At 33.3% G+C, this 13,817-nt stretch overlaps 1 protein-coding gene across 2 annotated transcripts; it reads left to right on the top strand.

Annotated features, from left to right (window-relative positions):
• Positions 1-87: 87 nt before the first annotated feature.
• Positions 88-13,351, top strand: LOC143067038 (uncharacterized). Of its 2 annotated transcripts, none has more exons than XM_076239976.1 (9): positions 88-176; positions 4,754-5,153; positions 6,407-6,490; positions 6,736-6,791; positions 7,170-7,245; positions 9,626-9,747; positions 10,502-10,580; positions 11,287-11,436; positions 13,127-13,351. In XM_076239976.1, the coding sequence occupies exons 2-9, from the start codon at positions 4,774-4,776 to the stop codon at positions 13,290-13,292; spliced, it is 1,113 nt and encodes a 370-aa protein (XP_076096091.1). In that variant the 5' UTR covers positions 88-176; positions 4,754-4,773; the 3' UTR covers positions 13,293-13,351. The 2 variants fall into 2 exon arrangements, with proteins under 2 accessions (XP_076096091.1, XP_076096092.1); XM_076239977.1 differs by having other exon boundaries at positions 103-184.
• Positions 13,352-13,817: the final 466 nt, after the last annotated feature.

Below are 13,817 nucleotides of genomic sequence, written 5' to 3'. Positions count from 1 at the left end.
CATCTAAACATAATATTATTTAAGATAGTTTAATTTTAATAAAAAAAGGAATCAAATTTATTGTAAACTTTAATTTCATATCCAAACATTTTTACGACACTAATCGTCTACGTTGCACAGACGTTTTAGCTGAAAATGTAAACAGAACGAAAAGTTTGGAACATCGTGATTTTCAGGTATACATGTAAGAATAAGAATACTTTATTTCTTCTCGAAATATTTACATTCAAATACAGGTTCAACACTTATTTATATGCTTTTTTTGATTGATTAACTGTTTATTGGGTGTTTTCAAAGCCATGGGCATGGGGTATCAAGATACACCTAACCCGAATAATTCAGTCCTCCCCGTAAATCAATCTCTCCTACTTGCGAGGGGCTGAATTCCTTACACGATAAAAACTCTTCACGAATCCTGGATTTTAATTGGTGCCCTGTAGAAGAGGTGACCAATCAGCCATTAGCTCAATTTTATCGAGATAGGTAAATTCCGAGCTTATTCCGAATGGTTGATTGAAGATTTTTCATTGTCTATGCATTTAGGCGTTAATGTAGTAAGCGGAATATAACGACTGAATTATTTGGGTTTAGATTCACCTTATTTGCTATTCCCGGCTCAGTCTGCACGGTTAGCCACTAGTCCGATGCCCCAGACTTGTAAAATTTCTTTCAGACTAGTAAGTTTTTGCAAAACTTTGTTTGAACCAATAAGAAAAATGTCAGAATATTGGTCTTCGGACTAGAAGTTAAAAAAGTTTTTGGTGCAGACTGCCGGCTGACCCGGCCGCTTGAACTTTTGACGTCAACAACAATCACTTTTCCATTGTGGCGTCAGATATTTTGTTTTATACTGCAATCAGCTATTTTACTATACAGATAAAGCTATACGTATAAACGTTAGCTTTATACGTCAATGACCTCAACTCACCTATAAGCCCCGCCTACTTACAACGTCACGTCACAACCATGACAACATGTAGTAACAATGGTCAAACTTTTATGAATTTAAACCTGTTATGTCTTCAAATTGGTAATTTATATACCATGTTTATCAAATGTTCTTAATCAAATTCATTTTCCCTTTCTAATTCCTTAAATTGTCAATGCTTACCGCCTAGACTACGCTCATAGGGAAATACCCCAATATGGTACCCTAAGGGGGAAATTCCTAACACTTTTTTTTAATAATATTTGTTTCATATTTTTATGCAGTTAAGCTGCATTATGCGAGCACTCTAGATTTGTGTTCTACCCAATAAATCCTGAAATACTTGCCATTGTTATTATCTAGCTTGTTACTATGTTATATATAACTAATTGAACACTTTTTCAATACTTTTTATTCTGGATTACAAAAAAAATGACCAGAAAAACCTTAAATGATCGTCGATTTATCCAAAAGTTTTAAAGTTACACATAGGAAGTAGTGCTTATTAAAAATCCTTGTGTAGTTCATTATGACTTGTGCTTTTAGCTAAGATGTCAAAGAACAATTGTATGAAATATTTAATCGCCGAAAATCTCTGAAGACAAGCAGTTTAGATTTCCCAAATGACAAAAGTCGTAGGAATATTGTTTGTCATCAATACGTAGTACAACTACGTCAGTAGTCTTATATAATTCAACTGTTCATGCTGTTGGCGGCAATTTCAAATTATAAAAAGAAATTTTCGTAGCTTTTCAATTTGGCGGCAGGTGTACAAATTAGCGGTGGTCCGAGACCTTCCACTTTTGCAAGCGGAATTTCGACTAGGATAGTTGGTTTCTAGCTACGCCCGACGTAGTCGCCTTACATTTGAAAGAAAATAAGAAATTACTTTGCAAACCTTTTCACCATGTTCACCAAAGTCTCCAATTAAACGAGCTAAAAACTTATTTTTATCATTATTATTCATGATGGCGATGTTCATTTTGTTCAACCGCTAGCTTTATACAGAAAATCGCCGACAAATATTGTATAAAATCGAGTAAAATCGTATCTGATTGACAAAAACAACATTGTAAACACATAACAATGGCGGCCGTGAAGACAAAATTTTACTAAATCGGATCTGATTCCGGAAGCGGATAAGGGTAATTCCGGGTTTGACGATCATTTACAAAATAAATCCAAGCAGGTGAAAAAATACATCTATGCATGGTAAATGAATATAAACACTAGTATTGTAAACCAAAAGATATATGTAAAAAAAAGAAAAAGCAGAAAAAATATTTTATTCAGAAACTAAAAATTACTTTTTGATAAATTTTAATTTAAAAATCCAATACAACGTGACAGCTGGGAACAGTATATCTAACAATATACATGTTCATGGTCACAGTCTAAATTTTCTTTATAAATGATAAATGATGATAATGCATGTGAGATGCTTTTAAAGTGTAAATATATTACTGCAATTTCGAGGGGTTATTTGTTTTTTCTCAATTTTGAAGGGTCAATTAAAGTAGCTGAAAGTTTCATTCTTTATTTTCACAAATAATGCAACTATATTATATATACCTTAATGTAAGTAAATCATATGATATATAGGTGGCATTCTTTGGGCCACTCTACCCCCTCCTGTTTGATAACTTGGAAACGGTCGAGCTCCCCACCCCTAAACCATATGAGGGGCAGATCCAGGATTTTAGGTTAGGAGGGGCGCACACTTAAATTTTCGCCGAGCAGAGCGAGGCTAAAAAAAAATTGAGGTAAAATTATGGGAATTTTCTTTATAAGCTGAGAACAACCCATGCTTTGCAAATTTAAGGGGGTGCAAGCCCGCAACCCTCCCCCGTCTGAATCCGCCCCTGCATATATTCAAGTATAGGACAATATAATAAATAAAAAATGAAATATAGAGGAGTCCCTGGAGTTACCCCACCCCTTCCTGTTTGAGAACTTGGAAACGGTCGAGATCCACACCCCTTAACCATATATATTCATGTTTGTGACAATATGAAAAATCAAATGAAATATAGGAAGAGTCGCTAGGGGTCACCCCACCCCTCCTGTTTTAGAATTTAAAAATGGTTGAGATCCCCATCCCTAAACCATATATATTCATGTATGGGACAATATAACAAATCAGATGAAAGATAGGGGAGTCCCTGAGGTCACTGTTCACCCTCCTGTTTGAGAACTTGGAAATGGTCAAGATCCTTACCCCTAAACCATATATACTCGTGTATGGGACAATATAACAAATCAAATGAAATATAAGGGAAGTCCCTGTGGTCATCCCAACCCTCCTGTTTGAGAACTTGGAAACGGTCGAGATCCCCACACCAAAACAATATATATTCATGTATGGATCAATATAACTAATTAAATGAAATATAGGGGGAGTCCCTTGGGTCACCCTACCCTTCCTGTTTGAGAACTTGGAAACCAATGAGATCCCCCACCCTAAACCATATATATTCATGTATGGGACAATATAACTAATAAAATGAAATGTAGGGGAAGTCCCTAGGGTCACCTTACCCCCAGTGGCGGATCCAGAAATTTTCATAAGTGGGGCCCACTGACTGACCTAAGAGGGGCCCGCTCCAGTGATTCCCTATATAAGCAACCAAATTTTTTCTCAAAAAGGGGGGGCCGGGCCCCCTGCCCTCTAAATCCTCTGCCTACCCCTACCTGTTTGAGAACTTGAAAACCGTTGAGATCCCCACCCCTAAATTATATATATTCATATGTATGGGACAAAATAACAAATCATTTACATTTACTATGGGCAAGTCAGTCAGACCTCATCTTTGATCCCTGTTGTAGTGAACATTTGTCTGATTCGTGTCTCATAACTTTTGTACTATAGAACACAAACTCAGTTTTCTTTCCAGGAAAACCAGTCCATTCATACTATAACATATTCATACTACGTCAAATTGAACTTCTAGCAGTCAAATAAAACCAAGGTTAACTACCAAGTAGAACAACTGCAATCATTGGGAACTTGTACCACTGCAGACTCACCATAAAAAATATATATTGATATATGCATTGCTTTTGAAACCTTGATAACATATAAATTATTTGCCTTAATAAATAAATCATTAGATAAACATGAATGTACTATATATGAATGTTTAATGTTGATGCAACATTGCCACAGTTTTCATAATTACGGTTGCCTTGGTTTTTGGTTAACTGCCTTCAGCGCTTACAGCGCTTTGATTATTATTTTTTTTTTGTTTTTTTATCGATTTCAGTATAAAAACAATATACGTATAGTGTCTTGCAATATGAAATTTATTTGTATTCGGCACGAAACGGGAAAATGCTCGGTAGAACCTCGCATTTTCCCGTTTCTAAGCCTCATACAAATAAATTTCATATTTCAAGACACTATACGTATATTGTCTAATTATGACGTCAAAATTTTACGGGAACCTGTATGATATCCAGTAATGGCGGACAAATAGCGATAAGGTGGATTGACTTCATAAGTTGAAAACGAAATTTTAATTTTTTGCGATATTCACAACAATCCTGTTTAATTCATACAAATAATTTCAAAATGCAAGTTAAAATTAATGCCAGTGTAACCCTTTCGCAATAATAAAAACATCGCCATAATTTCTGAATTTACAGTATATTAATAAGCTCTTTACTTTATTATTTCATAAGCCTGTTTTAAATTAGATGCATCAACAGGAATTTTGAAAACACTAATTTCTTATACATATATTACTTTAATTGTAAGGACAATATCTCCTAAACCTTTTTTATAACAATTCTCAGTCTAATGCGAAAGAAATATTTTCTGTTTAGATCTGAATGCAAGTACAGTTATGGTTCATAGTAGATCCTCCAGTCCAGACAATGATAAAAGACATGGAAGACATTCCCATCATGAAAGGGGCAGCAAATACTCTCAAAGGGATGAGGAACGGTATCATAATCGCAAGAAATCCAGGTCTAGATCACCTCTGAGACAGTATGCTAGATCTAAAAGCCCATCTCCAAAACATCACATGTCAAAATACGGATCACATGAACATTCAAGAGAGAATATGTCAAAATATGTATCACATGATCATTCAAGAGAGAATATGTCAAAATATGGATCACATGAACATTCAAGAGCAAATGGTACATCATTTCACCACAATAACAAAAGTTACAATCAGCATGGACACAGTAGTAATCAACTTCCTGATTTCTTTGACAGGTATTGATGAATTCAAGTCTTGTTTTTGTATCACCTGATACTAAATTAGTAATACTTTTTTGTTTTAATTCTTATACATGTTAATGTAAATCCATTAAATTTATTGGCTGCTATAGTTTACCTTTAACACATCTTATAAGTACTTGTTTGACATGTGAGAGTTGCTATTTAACAGTGTTAATTATGCTACCCTAACCAGGATTCTTTACTGTTTTGTGTAAGAGTGATTTCTTCATTATATCCTTTACTTATTAAGATTTTTAGTAATTCTTTAAATTAAATTTCAAAAGGGGGATGAAGGCAAATGCCTTTGTTAGTATTTGGTAATATCGCGCTATGTTTCATATATTCCGTTGTTATACCCCCGCTTTAAAAAAGGGGGGGTATACTGTTTTACCTCTGTCTGTCAGTCCGTCCGTCCATCAGTCCGTCCGTCCATCAGTCCGTCCGTCCGTCAGTCAGTCAGTCCGTCCAATGAAACTTTCGTCACATTTTTCTCAGGAACTACACATCCACCCTTTCTGTAATTTGGTATCAACATTTATATATGTCAGCCACACCATGTGATGCGTTTTCAGATTCATCACTTGACAACTTCCTGTTTACCGAACACTTGTCTGATTTTACACATGATAGCCAAGTTGAAAATTTTCGTCACATTTTTCTCAGGAACTACAATACAAGGATTTCTGAAATTTGGTTTCAGGATTTATATAAGTCAGCTATACCGTGTGATGCGTTTTCAGATTCATCACTCGACAACTTCCTGTTTACCGAACACTTGTATGATTTTACACATGATAGCCAAGTTGAAAATTTTCGTCACATTTTTCTCAGGAACTACAATACAAGGATTTCTGAAATTTGGTTTCAGGATTTATATAAGTCAGCTTTACCGTGTGATGCGTTTTCAGATTCATCACTCGACTACTTCCTGTTTACCGAACACTTGTATGATTTTACACATGATAACCAAGTTAAAAATTTTCGTCACATTTTTCTCAGGAACTACAATACAAGGATTTCTGAAATTTGGTTTCAGGATTTTTATAAGTCAGCTATACCGTGTGATGCGTTTTCAGATTCATCACTCGACAACTTCCTGTTTACCGAACACTTGCATATTTTTACACTATTAATATTATCCACTTGCGGCGGGGATATCATCAGTGAGCAGTAGCTCGCAGTTTCACTTGTTATTTAAAAAAAGCAATACATTTTGATCATAATTGTGTTACCATTAATGATTTTAGGAGACGATATGAAAGAGAGAAGATTGGAGCTGGAGGTGCTCCTGAATGTTGGGGAAACTCACCAGAACATGCATTACATTCTGAGTAAGTGTAAATAGGAGATAACAAATTTCTGTATGTGAAAACCTATTTTGTGTTTATATGATAAACAGTGTCTTTTGTAGATTTTTTGACACATATTTAGATGTATAAATAATATGTTTATGAAATCTTTATTTATAAGCACTCATTAAAATGTGATGTCATTAATCATTTAAGGTTAAATTGTAACAATCGATAAGGATAGTCTTAAAAAAAAAGTAAATAACTGATTACTTTATATTTAATAGGTCAGAGTCGTCTGGAGATGGAGAAGCATCATCTGGATCAGAGTCATCGTCTTCAGGTAATCATTATGTCGTGTTTAGATTATTTTTTCAAACATGCAACAGACAAAAGTAATTAATTTCAAGAATCATATATATCAGGGTATAGTATGAGGAGTGGATGAACGGGTTCTGTGGTGGGAAATGATGACCTGTTTTGTGTAATCAACTCATTCAGTCTTCAACCCAGATCTTTGAAACTTATCATGTTTGATAACACTTTATTTCTTAATACTGTAAAGAGTTCTTTTGCATATACATGTATATGTTGAAAGGGAAAACAGATTTTCATCCTGTAAAACTTTATAATATGATTTGATTTCACTATAAAGAATTATAATGTAAACAAAATACTGTTTGTCTGCATGATCTCATATTTAACTGCTTTATATTTTCAGGAGATAATAGAAAGAAACACAAAAAGTCAAAGAAAAAGAAAAGTAAACACAAAAAGCATAAGAAAAAGAGTTCAAGGTATGTTTTATTTTATTAATAATTATGTAGATATGCATTAAAGGGGCATTATACGTCATATTCATGAGCACTGATTTGACTTAATTCTCATGTTTGGTAAATAACATTCTAAACATATATACAAATTTCAAAAAGTCCAAAGGTTACAATACCAGTGAATGGATTATTTACAGTATATCAGCATTTGATGCATATTTCAGTCTTGACACCATCTAATTAAGCATCAATTGACCTCGGCCTATTTAATTCTCTATAAAGACTACCCCAGGAACAAATGTAAAGGAATGTTGAACACCACATTGTTTTCACAGGTTGGTGATAACACATCCATATTACATCACACCTGTATTTTTGGAAGCACTACTGGTGATAACACATCCATATTGCATCACAGGTTGGTGATAACACATCCATATTGATCACAGATGTATAATGGAAGCATAACTGTAGATTTATTTATTTATGTTGGTACCAATTTTCGGGGATCAAGGAAACTTTACATAATCGTGAATATTTAATCTCGAGCTTTTGCAAAAGTCTGCATACAAGCCTTTAGAAAATTTGTCATCATCATGATCATTGTACATTTAACTCATGGTTCACCTGTACCAATTAATTCCACAAAAATTAGATCTAACAAAGAATAATGAATCCCCAATATAAGTATATGGTGTACTGACACTGTTCAGTCTCATTAAATGATACCCTCCCTCACAAAGAATAATGAATCCCCAATATAAGTATATGGTGTACTGACACTGTAATATAAGTATATGGTGTACTGACACTGTAATATAAGTATATGGTGTACTGACACTGTTCAGTCTCATTAACTCATACCCTCCCTCACAAATCTTTACTTACTTGGTAGTTATAAATTGGAATAACCTGACCAAAAAGAGGAAAAAAAGAATCTGTTTCTCTATAAATGATCATAAACAAAAAAAGTGAGAAAAAAAAAAACAATATAAAAAGAATGCTTCTAATCAAGGACATTTAATGAACTACATAATTATAAGCAATATTAAACAACTTGAGCAATAATTTCTGCAGGTAGAACTATTTCCCCATAATAAAAGTTTTGATAAAGTTGTTAAATTCTCTAATAGGTGTTCAGTGTTTCTGTTGTTCTATTGTTTTCCTCTTTCGTGTATTTGGTTGGTTTACCTTGGTTTTGATTTGTTTCAGTTAAATTATTTTATGGTTTTTGAACAGCGGTATACTACAGTTGCTTTATTTAGCAATTCTATTCATCCTTTGAGCTGATTGATAAAAAAGTCATATACTGTGATCATCAACAACCACACATTGATCAAAGGATTTTAGACAATTGGTAAAGAAGGGTTAAATTGCCATAGAATAAGAGAAATAGATTTTACAGTAACCAAAAGTATTATTAAGCTGCATTCCAAAGTTGACACATTATTCTAGGGTTGAGAATGCACCATTATTAGGATTTGACACATAATTCTAGGGTTGAGAATGCACCATTATTAGGATTTGACACATTATTTTAGGGTTGAGAATGCACCATTATTAGGATTTGACACATAATTCTAGGGTTGAGAATGCACCATTATTAGGATTTGACACATAATTCTAGGGTTGAGAATGCACCATTATTAGGATTTGACACATAATTCTAGGGTTGAGAATGCACCATAATTAGGATTTGACACATAATTCTAGGGTTGAGAATGCACCATTATTAGGATTTGACACATAATTCTAGGGTTGAGAATGCACCATTATTAGGATTTGACACATAATTCTAGGGTTGAGAATGCACCATTATTAGGATTTGACACATACTTCTAGGGTTGAGAATGCACCATAATTAGGATTTGACACATAATTCTAGGGTTGAGAATGCACCATTATTAGGATTTGAAACATAATTCTAGGGTTGAGAATGCACCATTATTAGGATTTGACACATAATTCTAGGGTTGAGAATGCACCATTATTAGGATTTGACACATAATTCTAGGGTTGAGAATGCACCATTATTAGGATTTGACACATTATTTTAGGGTTGAGAATGCACCATTATTAGGATTTGACACATACTTCTAGGGTTGAGAATGCACCATAATTAGGATTTGACACATAATTCTAGGGTTGAGAATGCACCATTATTAGGATTTGAAACATAATTCTAGGGTTGAGAATGCACCATTATTAGGATTTGACACATAATTCTAGGGTTGAGAATGCACCATTATTAGGATTTGACACATAATTAATTCTAGGGTTGAGAATGTACCATTATTAGGATTTGACACATAATTAATTCTAGGGTTGAGAATGCACCAAAATTAAGATTTCTATTTAGATAAAGAAGAATAATATTGTAATTTTTTTTTATGAATAATAAAAGGTCAAAGAAATCTAAGAAGAAAAGTAAAAAGAAGAAAAAGAAAAAGGATGTAACAGACAGTTCTGAATCAGAGAGTAGTGGAGAGGAAGAAGAAGATGGACAGGTCTTGTGGGTGGAAAAAAGTAAGTTTGTAGTCATTAGGGATAAGATGGACAGGTCTTCCGATGTGGATCAAAATTATATATACATGTAACTGTTATTTACAAATATTAATTAAATATATAACAACAAACTAGAGTTTAATGATTTGTATCACTACAATATAATAGTTATTAGGGTAAGGTTGAATTCCCATGTCATTTATCTATCATCAACACACAAACTTGTCTCAGAATAAAATGTATCTCTATAATTAACCTCACTTTCAGGTTTAGAGATGTGATTTTTTTTTTCTGAGACAAGTGCTTGTGACCAACCACAAGAACTTGCAGTCATCTGATGTTCAGTACTTCAGTACTTTAATTTTGTTTTTTCCCGTAATTTGGCAGTTTCAATACAAGTTATGAATGTTGATTGTTACATCAGTATCTTTTTTAATTAGACTAATAGGTTATTTTTCCTAAGGTTATAAATATGAAAACAGAGAAGTGGAATATACATAAATAAGACTGCACCCCATTGTTTGTTTTTCTTTTGAAATACATGTACAAGTGAATTTGTCTTATTTTTTGCTAAATTGAAAATATTCATAGATTTTTGTGGGTTAAAAAGTAATGAATGTATGAAGAAAACAACTTTTTACTTGCTTATGTCAAGTTAAGATCAACATTTTCAGGAAAACATTGTATACATGTTTTTTTCATGTGACTGATTTTAATTTATTGAAAGTGAAACAAATAAAACAGTAATAAATGTTATTTTTTTTTTTGTGAACAGAATCGACAGATGTTAATGATGAGGATTCAATAGGCCCACAACCACAGACAGACAAAGGAGGACTACAAACTAAAGTAGAGTAAGTATTGCTTAGTAACAAATATTAAATACTATATATTCATTATTATTCGTTGAATACCAATTTTTCGTGGATTTCGTGTGTACAGGTAAATCACAAATTTCCATAGGATGTTTGTTTGTTATTCTGTCACTTTAATGTGTAATGTGTTTTTGAATACTTAAAGCAAGGGTATCATTTGTGAGCAATAGCTTACAAATTCAGCTTGTTGAAATACTTGATTCCTTTAAACACTCAGTACCAACCTGTTAAGTTCTCAATATAAAAATAGAGACAACTATCCACCAAAGTTCAATTGGAGTGGATGTGCCATTGTGGTTAAACCATTTACATTTTCAATTGAAACCACCAGGCATATTCCAATCAAAAATTTATTGAAATAATATATTGATGGTCCTCTATAGACTTGTCCCTTTCTTGTTACCATAAGATTATAAAAGAATAAAAGGAAATATGTACAATTATTGTTGATGGCACATCTATTGTAGGTTATGCTGAATTTACTCACAACTGTAGTTACACACTCAAAAAGTAATTCAGTTAAAAATCATTCTTGCTTGTATTAAGTACATACTATAATACAGTATGACGACTAGTAATTTAGAGTAATACAAGTGGTAACACTCTTCTCTAACTATATAAAGTAGACAAAGGTTCTGGGTCAGATATACAGGATATTCTAAGTGTATATTCCTTTTCTTAATAGTTATGGTAAAGCTTTGTTACCAGGAGAGGGAGCTGCAATGGCTGCCTACATAGCAGAAGGAAAGAGGATTCCTAGGAGAGGAGAAATTGGTCTTACCAGTGATGAAATTAAAATATTTGAAGAAACTGGATATGTGATGAGTGGAAGCAGGTAAATTATTCTGTTATGTGTAATTTTGCTTGTTTTTTTTATACAACCGCAAAAAAAAAATTGGGATCGTATAATGGTATGATGTTGTCTGCGTCATCCGAAGACACATTTGGTTTTCCGAACAATAACTTTAATTTCTGTGAATAGATCTCTTTGAAATTTAATAAGAAGGTTCAATATCACATACGGAAGGTTGGGATTGATTTTGGGATGATGGTTCCACCAAAAAGGCCTTAAAACAAGCATTTTTCTACTGTCAGGATAACAACTTGTGTATAAGTATTTCAATTGCTCTAAAATTGTACCACAATGATTAATACCACAAGTAAAAGGTTTGAATTCATTTTGGGGTCTTTGGTGTCAACAGTTTAGAAATTAAGGGCACAAAAGGGGCCAAAACAAGCATTTTGGTAGTTTCTGGACAACAACTTGTGTGTTGTGTAAGTGTATGGATCTCTCTGACATTTTACCACAAAGTTCCATATCACAAAAGGAAGGCTGGGATTGAGTTTTAGGGTTTTTGCCCCATTCATGCAGGAATTAGGGGCCAAAAACAAGCATTTTTCTAAATTCCAGACAATAACTTATGTTTAAGTGTATGGATCTCTCTGAAATTGTACTACAAGGTTTCATACTACAAAGGAAAGGCTGGGATCAAGTGTTAGGGTAAATTCACCAAGGGGGGTGGGGGGTTCAAAAAGTTTGGGGAGTTCCAATTTTTTTAAGGGGTTTAATTTTTTTTTCAAAGTTTTTCAAATTTCAAGAAGAAACTTTAATTGCACAGTATTGCCCAATAGACAATAACAATCAAAACCAAGGAGTAAACAAAGACTCATAAAACCTAAAGACATTTGCATCAACTGTTACAAATAATAAATAAGAAACAACACTAACTCCACTAAAAACTGGGAGTGAAATCAGGTGCTCCAGAAGGGTTAGCATTTCCTGCACCATATTTGTAAGACCTTTGACATTTGTTTTGTGTCAGAAACCTATATTATGTCAAAAATTGATCACAATCCAAATTCTGACAGTATCAAGCTTGAATATTGTGTCCAAATTTGCCCCAACTGTTCAGGGTTCAACCTCTGCGGTGGTATGAGGCTGCGCTCAGCATAGCATTTTATTTTAGCAGTGTGAGTTGTTGCAGAATCATTATCTGTACATTGAATTTCACACTTTAATCTCTCTGAAACTTCTTAGTCAATTTGACCTAAAATTTGGAAGATTCATGTATAAAGACCTATGTTCAAATTTGATAGCCAACAGAGACAATATTTTTTCTACTTTGAAACAACATTGGCAAATCTCTTAAATGTTTTAGAGACCATTTACATTGATTTCTGAAAGCATGCAGATTGTATGGCTTGCTCTTTGACATCATAAAAGTGTAGGTGTGTTGTCTTCGAATGCTTATTTAGAACCTTGCCTTGAAGGCATAAAACTTTGCTCAGTGCTCGGAGCACAAAAATCATGCTCGAATCATGAAATCCAGCAGTTTGATTGGTTGATTTTCGAGTCTGAGTACAAAAGTCATGCTCGAAAGTTTTATGACCGTGAGGCCTGTACAATGATTTATCATTTAAAGTGGTTTCTTAAGTAGTGAGATTCTGTTTACTAGACATTTAAAATTAAAGAACACGAATGTTATTTATAGTCATCTTTATTTATCTGATTTGTTTATTTCCAGACATCGGAGAATGGAAGCTGTTCGTTTACGTAAAGAAAACCAGATTTACAGTGCTGACGAGAAGAGAGCTTTAGCTACATTTAATCATGAAGAAAGGTCAAAGAGAGAGATAAAGATTCTATCCCAATTTAAAGAAATGGTTCATAAAAGGACAAAGAAAGATTAATGCAAATATTGATGATATTGTACATATTAAAATTACATTAAATTAAATATGATTTATTACATGTATTCTTGTTTCTTCAGCTTTTAATCTTAGCATTGTTGCTGATTGATATTTTTTTTAACATCCAGTGGCAAATAGTTCATGCATATTAAATCCTAGGAAAGTCATTCAGTGTGCATATCTTACAATCAGCATTATTGGACAGTATCCCTAAATTCAATGTGGAAAGGAACTGTACTACATATGATGATTAGGGTCAAAAGTTACATAAATATGTCACTGGCTTGCTATCTTTATCTTGGGCCTTGGCATTCTCATCTGGACAGAACAACGTAGTACAGAGAGATGAACAATTTTTAGATCATTTTCATATCTCTGTCAACTGGATTTCTTGTCAAGATAACAATTTTATTAAAAAGAAACATCAGTTGGTGCATTTACAAATAAGATAAACTAGTGAACTACAATTATGGTCAAAGGATGGTAACTCCAATTCATAATATTTGTCCTTTATTTTCAAGGTTC

Source organism: Mytilus galloprovincialis, chromosome 3 (genome assembly GCF_965363235.1).
Source record: "Mytilus galloprovincialis chromosome 3, xbMytGall1.hap1.1, whole genome shotgun sequence".
In the NCBI taxonomy this organism is placed as follows: domain Eukaryota; kingdom Metazoa; phylum Mollusca; class Bivalvia; order Mytilida; family Mytilidae; genus Mytilus; species Mytilus galloprovincialis.
The sequence above is the reverse complement of the archived record's forward strand: the minus strand, read 5'-3'. Positions and strand labels throughout refer to the sequence as shown.

Bases quoted from the DNA above. Each gene is read 5' to 3' on its own strand.
- LOC143067038 (XM_076239976.1), top strand. From the start codon at position 4,774: ATGGTTCATAGTAGATCCTCCAGTCCAGACAATGATAAAAGACATGGA. The intron at 5,154-6,406 runs GTATTGATGAAT...TAATGATTTTAG, and splicing joins CTTCCTGATTTCTTTGACAG to GAGACGATATGAAAGAGAGA. The intron at 9,748-10,501 runs GTAAGTTTGTAG...TTTTGTGAACAG, and splicing joins GGTCTTGTGGGTGGAAAAAA to AATCGACAGATGTTAATGAT.